We start from the raw sequence: 9683 nt of genomic DNA, 5'->3' as shown, positions 1-9683 counted from the left end.
ATTATTATTTTTACATATGTGTAGTGTTGGGGGTCTCAGTAGGGTGGGGTTTAGTGTTACCCACTGTCTCTGAGGTGGTGAAATTTTTTTACAGTAAAATTTCTCTCTCTCTCAATTTTCAATTTATTCAATGTTAAATAGCTTTATTGGCATGAATTGCAATTAACAACTGTTGTCAAAGCGATGAAAGAAGAGATTATTTAAAAATATAAAATAATAATAATAATCTCTCTGTCCCTCTCTCTGTCTCTCTCTCTCTGTCTGTCTCTCTCTCTCTCTGTCTATCTGTCTGTCTCTGTCTGTCTGTCTCTCTCTATTCTCTCACTCTGTCTTTCTCTCTCTCTGCTCTGTTTCTCACTCTCTCTCTCTCTATCCCTCTCTCTCCCGTTTCAAATGAAGTCTGAAGCCGTTGTGGTAAACATGGCCACAGAAGCGGGATGTGAGCATTATGTTCGCAGCTGTTTGCTGAAAGTGAGAATTACTTTTATACATTTTTACCTTTTTCCTCTTTTCAATCCCGCTGTGTGAACATTTACATTACTTTCAGAGGCTTTAAGCGCTTTTAAAGTATAATCCGCTGATGTTTTGGTCTGAATGTCAGCGGTTGGCCGTTAGCCTGTTAGCATTAGCCGTGATTTGCTGTGTGAGTTTGAGCGGCGTTCGCAGAAAAAGGGCTCATTTAAGGGCTTTTACTGACGGACAGCCCGTATAAAGCTAATTCCGCATTCGTCCCTGTTACTGAGGGGTCTAAAACAGCCCAGTCTGAGTAACAGAAACTTAGAAAAACGCGGCGGAGCTGTTTCCGAGTTTAGCTTCTTCTCGAATTTTCCGTTCCACCTTAAAAGGTGTGTGCAGGAGAGCGTACCTGCTGCTTTATTTAAGGTGGAAGTGAAAATTCGAGTAGGAAGCTTAATTCAGCTTCGTTCCTGTTACTGAGCGTCTCTTCTTTATCAGTATTCGAGATTAGAGACGTGAACACTAACGTTTAGTTTAATTTGTGTTATTTTCACAATGATTGTGGTTTAATGAACATGGGGGGCCTAAATAATCCACCTTTAGTAACATGTAGGTGTGCAAACCGCTTTTCTCCATGTGTCAGTAGTGATTTCAATGCCTTGATGTCATTCAGAGTTGGAGTCTGTCCCAAATACATCACCAGCGTGCAGATGTAAGAAGCAGGAGACATCAAGGGCCCTAGATTTGAAGGGCTCTATATCGATTACAGACATATTGTAGCTTAATAATAAGGTAAATTAATATAGAAATGCATTTTAACTTGCCTATGAATATCAGAGAGATACAGGACCACATCGATACAGCCCTTGCCGAAGGCCGCACTAAGGGTGCACTTGTGAGTGCCTAAATGAGAAACAGGACACCCTATGGCCTTGTGCGCAGGCACAAGTGAGCACTGCAGGGTCACAAGTGCTACAAATGGGACAAGGCTTTACTATACTGGCTGTAGAGAGCTGGCTGGTCTGAAGCACCTTACCGAACCACTTTGTTGTGCCTCCTGTGTCCTCAGGCTCCCTGCTGCGGGAAGTTTTATGTGTGTAGGCTCTGCCACGATGCTGAGGAGGCTCACCAGATGGACCGATTTCAGGTGAAGGAGGTCAAGTGTGCCGTGTGCAACTCCATTCAGCAGGTAAAGTCCTGGATAATGTGTTCTTTGCAGATGTAGCTAGATTAGTCAGTTCCAGCTCCCCTGCTGTAGATCCACCTGCCCTTGTCCTGCTCATAAACACCTGATGAACTTGAGCCAGAGTTCTGAGTGGACAGAAGGTCTGTCCACTCAGATTGCGCCCTCGACCAGTTATTTCCTGTTATAAAGGGCCAGGCCCTTCTACCTGAATGAGGAGAGACCTTCGAGGTGATGTTTCAGAAGCAGTTGAGATCACTGGTCTCCTCCATTGATGATGGGCCTGCAGAACTGGAGCTGGAAAACACTGAGCTAGAAATATAGTTGATTAAATAACGCACAGTGACCTGTGTGGTGTGATGTATGCTGATGTCTATGTGCCATTATATGTCTTTAAAAGCTTTTGAAGCTAGAAATGGGAGAAACAAGCTTTGAACCTGTTGAACCAATTGAATCACCTGCTGGTAGAGTTTGTTTATGACCCAAATTTATTACCATATATTTTCATCATTATAATTCTAATTATCATAATGAATATGTCATGATGTAGGCCTAAATGTACAAAGACGGTTCTATTTTGTTATATATTCATCATTTTCATCTTTTATTTTGTGTGGAAACTTCATTTGCTTGTGTTTCACGTGTCTCGGTCACTTTAAAGCACTGTTTCGAAACCTAGGGGCTTCAACGCATTTCAAATAACTGCTTAAAAACACTATGTGTAGCACGTGGTGAAGTTAGTCAGCTGTCGTGAGACTCGTCTACTCTGTTTCAGGCGCAGCAGGTGTGCAAATCCTGTGGGGTGAAGTTTGGGGAATATTACTGCGACATCTGTCACCTGTTTGATAAAAACAAGAAGCAGTACCACTGCCAGCCCTGCGGCATCTGCAGGTGAGACAAACCACGTTTACAGACCTGTTTGCTTGACTAGTAGCTGTTTACAGTTTCCACTGTGATAAATAGCTAATTATTAATTTATTTTAATGTCCTTATTATGCCTTATTCTTACTGTTTCCTCAGATTCTGTTTTTTCTGCTCTTTTTTGGCAGGATTGGTCCTAGAGAGAAGTACTTCCATTGCTTGAAGTGTAATTTATGTTTAGTCAGTGATCTTCAAGGGAAACACAAGGTAGGTAGTATCTCCTCGTCCTGATCACTCATTCAGACTCGTGGTTCTGGGGATTGTTTAGTATCCTAGAACTGAACCTTAGCTTATGATGTTCCACTGTTAGCCAGTGCGCTGTACTGCTGCCATCTGTTGATTCTGTTAACGTTGCTGATGGTTTTTTTCAGTGTGTGGAGAACGTGTCCAGGCAGAACTGTCCTGTATGTATGGAGGACATCCACACGTCCAGGATCGGAGCCCATGTATTGCGCTGCGGTCACCTGCTGCACAAGTCAGTGCACGTTCACCTCACATGCCCAACCATGTACGCCCCACTGCTGGATAGATAAATGAATCATTAACTGTTTTTATTTTATTTCTTTGTTTGTAGGACTTGCTTTGATGACATGTGCAGAACTGGGTGAGTGTTGTGTCTGAATAGAGTGGTTTATTGTAGAGGCTCAGATGTCTTTACAGTGGTGCTGATAGGAACCAGGGGTCGCCATGACTACAACACAAATATAGACATTTTATTTACTATCCAGAACCACCAGTGAACCTACACGAGTCTTCTGAGTTTATATGGAATGTTGATGATGGAAATCTGAAATAATAAGTTTTCTTTGGGGACTATTTTGCCTCACAACACTCTGCATGTATTCCTCATAAAACAATGTCTTAGAAATCATGCAGTGAATTCATAACGATTTCATGTAGTAACTTTCTGTGAGGGAGCTTTTAGAGGTGGACGTCTGGTTCCTATCACCATGACTGTGGACAATTCTGACTCGGTAAGTTTCTCTAGAACAGAGCGTTTCACACCAAACCACTCTGAACGACTCTGTTTAAATCTGAACCAATGAATTAAGTAATAATTAAATTCACATATAAGCTAATCAATGAGTCTACCTTTGTAAAATGTCCTTGTCATATATCTGAAACAGTAATTCTAAAGAAATAATGTTTTAACTTCACATCTTTGAAAGTTTCTTTAAAAACTTCACAGGTGTGCTTTTGTCAAATTTCTGTTGGTTCAATCATCATGAAATGTGTACACAGTGTAGGACAGCTGGCAGTTTTCAGTGGTTTAAAAATTTGGTTATGAAGTTTTCCTGTGACAGTATTTTCCTTATGTATCTGTTTCAGTGTATTTCGCTGTCCTCTGTGCATGCAGTCTGTGTGGAATATGGAGGATGCCTGGGAGCAGAGAGATAAGGAGATCGCTCAGACTCCAATGCCTCCAGAGTACCAGCACACTACAGTAAAGGTACTGCAGCATTGGCCCAGGAAGTGTAGGGGGCGATATGGCTTCTACTGTTTCATTTAAAAAAACTCTATAATGTTCATATGATCCACACAGTCATTCTGACAGACTGTAATACACTACAGGAAGTGTAGGGGGCGATATGGCTTCTACTGTTTCATTTAAAAAACTCTATAATGTTCATATGATCCACACAGTCACTCTGACAGACTGTAATACACTACAGGAAGTGTAGGGGGCGATATGGCTTCTACTGTTTCATTTAAAAAGCTCTATAATGTTCATATGATCCACACAGTCACTCTGACAGACTGTAATACACTACAGGAAGTGTAGGGGGCGATATGGCTTCTACTGTTTCATTTAAAAAGCTCTATAATGTTCATATGATCCACACAGTCACTCTGACAGACTGTAATACACTACAGGAAGTGTAGGGGGCGATATGGCTTCTACTGTTTCATTTAAAAAGCTCTATAATGTTCATATGATCCACACAGTCACTCTGACAGACTGTAATACACTACAGGAAGTGTAGGGGGCGATATGGCTTCTACTGTTTCATTTAAAAGCCTCTATAATGTTCATATGATCCACACAGTCACTCTGACAGACTGTAATACACTACAGGAAGTGTAGGGGGCGATATGGCTTCTACTGTTTCATTTAAAAGCCTCTATAATGTTGATATGATCCACACAGTCATTCTGACAGATTCTAATGTATTTTCAGATCCTGTGTAATGACTGTCAGAGTCACTGCATGGTTTCTTTCCACGTGTTGGGGATGAAGTGCAGCAGTTGTGGCTCCTACAACACGGTGCAGGACAGTGGGCTGATACACCCTACAGAACAACAACAACAACAGCAACAGCAGCAGCAGCCTGAAACAGACACCCAATGACCTGAGCTGCATTAGGCTCCCTCCTTTCTTTTCACTCCCTTCTTTTTTTCCCTGTTCTCGCTTCTCTTCCTCCTGTCTCTGACTCATCTGCCTGGGTCGGCAGGTACTTTTTAAAGGAACACTTCAGCGTTTTCTGCTGCATCTGTATCGTACGGTCAGTTACTGCAGACAGTAATTTTAACACCTGAACTGAAACCTGTTGATTCATAACTCACTCATAATAGAAGTTAGAGAAATTAGAAGTCAATGGGCAGCTGCTGAATTCTGTTATAAAATAATGTTTGTAAATATGCATATTATATAATATATTCCTTAGTTTTTCCAGAGAGAAGAATCTGTTAATTTGTTAACAGTATACTGATGTGGGAGGAGCTTCACAGGCTCCACCCATCACCATAGAAACCAGACAACCTTAGAGAAAGTAACCGTAACTACTTTTTACTGGTTGCGTCATGGGACTGTGATGTTGTCATTCTGTAGTCGGCCTTGTGCCCATATTAGAAACTCTGGATCTGAGCAGTTTTTCTCTATGACAAAAATGAATGGGGTTCTCAGAGATTGCTGCTGTCGTACTGTGTGGTAAACAGAAATGTTCCAGAGCTGCTACGTTTTGTCCAGTATACGTTTTTCATTATGAGGCTGTTAAGGAGCCAAAATATGAATAATGCCACACCCATGCTAATAACTAAAGCTAACGCTCCTGCACATGAAAATGATGCAGCATAACATGTAGTGTACTATTAAACTTCAGCACTGTCAAAACTGCCAGACGCCTCTGAACTCCCACACTGGACGACGCTGCTGGTTTGTTTGGGCTAATTTTTCTGTACTTGCCGGTTATGATGTCAGTTCAGTGCGCAGCAGTGTTAGCTTGCGTTGTAACTGTTGTCCCTCTGGTTCTGTGTTCATTAAGTTGTAGTACTAGCTCCTACCACTAATGGCAGTAATGAGTTCTCAAAGATCAAGTTAGAGTATAAAAGACAGCGGTGGTCGTATTTCAGCTCTGCAGTGACCTCGTAATTCAGAGGATTCAGGGACGTTTGGATGGCAAATGTACGTACGGCATTATTGTTTGTCGGGACACTATTTTTATACATCTTTCCAGCAGAGAAAACCAGCTTAGACCCAGAGTTCCTAATATGGGCCTGATGCCGACTACAGAACTACACGATCTCAGAGGTCTGTTGTGAAGTTAAACTTCGGTCTGTCTCTTTCTAACACGGGTTCTCTAAGACTGGAACAGCTGTTGTCTAGAATTTGCATTATATTCTGGTGGGCGACTTGACAGAAGTACAGTATCACAATGATTGAGGATGTTTTCATGATGCACATTACAATATTAAGCTTTTCTAAGGTTTGATAAGCTAGAATAGACAGAATGAACCAACAGACCCTCATTAGTAGGTTTTTTCACCAAACCCAGTTAAACAGCACTAATTCTGCTCTCTTTATAATGAAACATGTCGTTGGTCCGTGTTCCTCACATAATGACGATATTCTCGGTCTACTTGTGACTCGATGTACCAAAGTAACGCTAAAATATGGTCACATTTCCCACATATTTCGAACGTTAATTCGCAGAATTGAGCAGCTGCCCTTTGAGTTCTGCTATAAGTGAGTTTAGAGTGTGTTTTCTGTTCTTTTCAGTAAAATGTGTCTAATTTATCTGTGGTGATTCTCGACTACAGACGCAGCAGAAAAACGCTGATTTCTTTAAGAGACCAGCGAAGTGAAAGCAGCTCACCTCACACCTCTACAGCTGCAGGCCTTTCACAGGAGGCTGCTTTTCAGGCTGATCCCTGCGCGTTTATCCAGCTTTGTGCAGGATTTCTCCTCCAGATCTGTGTCCCAGCGTTTTCCTCCCCCATGTTTCTGACTGTAACGATAATGAACTGCTTCTTATTTACAGATTAAACTGTGTGTGTGTCATATATTCTCATCATGCGTGAGCTTACAGTGAGTTTAGTGCGATTAAAAGTGAATCTCAGGAAACAGGTGTTTAGACTGGGCGGTTTCAGCTGCTCTTTCATTCAGATACACAGATGCTGACTGGCCAGGTTTCCATCCAGCTGTGGAAGTAAATTGAAGCCAATAATCTCAAAATCATTACACGACTAAAGCTGCATTTCCATCAGCTCTAAACAAGAGAACAAACCTTCTGAGAACTTCTTGAAGTCTTTAGTGTTGGGCAGCTTCTCACTCACTGCTGTGTGATAAAAGTGCGTTTTAATCGGTCACCTGGAATCTGCTGCCTGTCCGGTATCTACAGCTACAGAAATGACAGTCATGTGACTCTATTTGCATATGTATTGTTTAATGCTTTTCCATCATGACTTGCTGCATTTCCTTTTACCTGCAAAAAAACGTCCTATTTTGATGTGATTTGCAAAATTATAATTTTTTATTTGATACGGCAAAATACACAAAAATGTGTGGATGGAAGCTTAGCTACTCTAGCGTCAGTCACTCTCGCTGGGGTCTGACGTGATCTAACTAGAACAGACGTTTAGGGACGAATTGTTAAAGTTTTGGTGCTGGATTGCGGTAAATTTCGACAATAACAAGGACACGCCCCTCTAAACTCCACCCCGCAAACTTCTCTAGTCTGTGTTTTTTAAATTCCTCAGTACGATCAATAACACGAGCAGAACAAATGCTATCTGGAAGTGTTTTTCTCTGTAAGAGGTGTTATGTAATTATTAAAAACGTATATATTACATTTGTTTATTTTTACTGTATTGATTTCTCTGCGCATGCGACTCACATCTGCATGCTTAATTTCAGTTGGACATTTCAGGGGGACGCTACGTCCATGTGCTGAGGACAGGCTTGTTCTCTGTCAGACAGTGTTGATGAGCATACCAGCGCCCCCTACTGTGAGCTCCAACTTCACAAGCTGTTGGATTGGTTTGGAAATTTCGCTCTCAGTTTGTTTCCACCCACATTTAGCCCAGAATTTCGCATGGTTGTCCCCACATGTTCTCGTCATGAGGTCACCTCTGGCTCTGCAAGACTAGAATGAAATGTTGAGGGTTTTTGGTCTGCTAGTAGATCCAGACTAACCTGTATCACCTGTACAGCTGTCTGAGGTTGTGCTGCTAATAATGTGTTTAAATTATATGACTGTTTAATCATTAAAAATTGAAAAGGCCTTTTCTCTGAAATGGGGTGGTTTCTTTCTTTAAGTCAGGCATGTCGAAGTGCTGTGGAGATCAGCGTTTACCCTCATCTAACGCCCTGAATTCAGTTAATGAAGGCCTTGCTAATGAGCTGAACCCGGTGTGTTTAATGAGGCAGTGTGTTGAAGTCTGCAGCGTTTCATCCGCGAGGCCTTTAGCCTGACATGTTTAACTGCAAGTAATGAATGAGCAGTTCATATGATCTGATGCACTTTAGCTGGTTTACACTGAGGTCCACACACTCCGTCAGGGCTTTTAGATGCATTTAATATTTTAAAGAAAAACAGTCAAGTCATTTGCATATTCATTAACATTCAGTTGAGAGGAAAAAAACATGAATGCAGCACCTCTTCAGACTTTTCTGAAGTTTGGATTGGAAGCGCCGTTTCAAGCTGGCTCAGAATCAACACGTTTTTGCATAATGGAATCTGTGGGACTTTTAAAGAGGAACTCCACTGATTTTTCCATATTTCTGCATAATTAAGTGGTGTGAAGATTTCTTTACAGTGGTAATGAAAGAATTTTGGTCTAACGCATTTTATTCATGGTGGAGGGATACGTGCAGGGCACTGTGAGGCAAAATAGTCCCCAAAGAAAACTTATTATTTCAGATTTTCCACTATTTTCCCATCATCAACATTCCATATAAACTCAGAAGGCTCGTGTAGGTTCACTGGTGGTTTTGATAGTAAATAAAATGTCTATATTTGTGTTGTAGTCATGGCGACCCCTGGTTCCCACCACTGTAAAGACATCTCCACATGACTTTGTTTGCATCTCAACCACTGAATTATGTTCTCCTTTAATATATGTAGCAATTTTGGATCACTTATGTTGGTCCAGTCATCATGTAATGTTCACACATTTTGAAGGGTCAGCTTACATTTTCACATGCTGTAAGAAAAGCGAAGTACGACAGCTGCGGCCTCTCCACTAACTAAGCTACTAAAACTGCACGACTGAAGCCAAAGAAAATGAAGCACAGTGAAGGAGGCCTATAAACTGTGGCCTGTGGTCAGTGGCGATGGTATTCAGCACTAGCGTTGCGGTTGGTGGCGTGTTTGGGTGGTCAGTCGCTATCTCCACGGTTGTCAGGGCGTCTGGTAAACAAGGGGAGCATGACGCCCTCCGTTATGTTCACAGCAGGCTGAGGGTCTGGTGGTCCTATGCTGAAACCAGTTGGCACTGGCGGCGCTGGGGTTACATCTGGGTAAACTGGCCTGGCCGTGTGGCTACTGATTACCGGCGCATGCGTGGTTGAATTAACATTGGGGAGAGCCGTCTGACTGTGGTTAGGTTGGGGATCCGTTGTGGTTGGCAGGATGGGCCCTGGGGTCTTTGCCTTTGCATTGGCGGCCTCTTCACTGGACTCACTGGACTCGGCGGACTCTTGGCTTCCTGTAACGATGCACATCTGTTGGGGCCGGTGCATGTGGACACAATCACACAACAAAGAAAGAATCAAGCCTTTATTATCATATGCACAGGGAACAGACAGCCCCATAACAATGCCAACACAGGAGTTTCCAAAACTGGAGTTCAAAAAATGATTAAAAGCTACAGAGAAAATGTGGCTTCTAACAACCACCTGGAA

At 42.1% G+C, this 9683-nt stretch overlaps 1 protein-coding gene across 1 annotated transcript; it reads left to right on the top strand.

Annotated features, from left to right (window-relative positions):
* The first annotated feature begins 380 nt into the window (after positions 1 to 380).
* Positions 381 to 8061, top strand: rchy1 (ring finger and CHY zinc finger domain containing 1). The gene is made up of 8 exons (XM_036598144.1): positions 381 to 471; positions 1526 to 1645; positions 2415 to 2530; positions 2689 to 2767; positions 2932 to 3035; positions 3135 to 3164; positions 3890 to 4010; positions 4740 to 8061. Exons 1-8 carry the CDS (start codon positions 394 to 396, stop codon positions 4908 to 4910), a joined length of 819 nt encoding a protein of 272 aa, XP_036454037.1. The 5' UTR covers positions 381 to 393; the 3' UTR covers positions 4911 to 8061.
* Positions 8062 to 9683: the final 1622 nt, after the last annotated feature.

The sequence above is a fragment of the Colossoma macropomum genome, unplaced genomic scaffold (assembly GCF_904425465.1).
Source record: "Colossoma macropomum unplaced genomic scaffold, Colossoma_macropomum, whole genome shotgun sequence".
NCBI lineage: Eukaryota > Metazoa > Chordata > Actinopteri > Characiformes > Serrasalmidae > Colossoma > Colossoma macropomum.
Note: the sequence above shows the minus strand (reverse complement) of the source record. Positions and strands in the feature narration are given on the sequence as shown.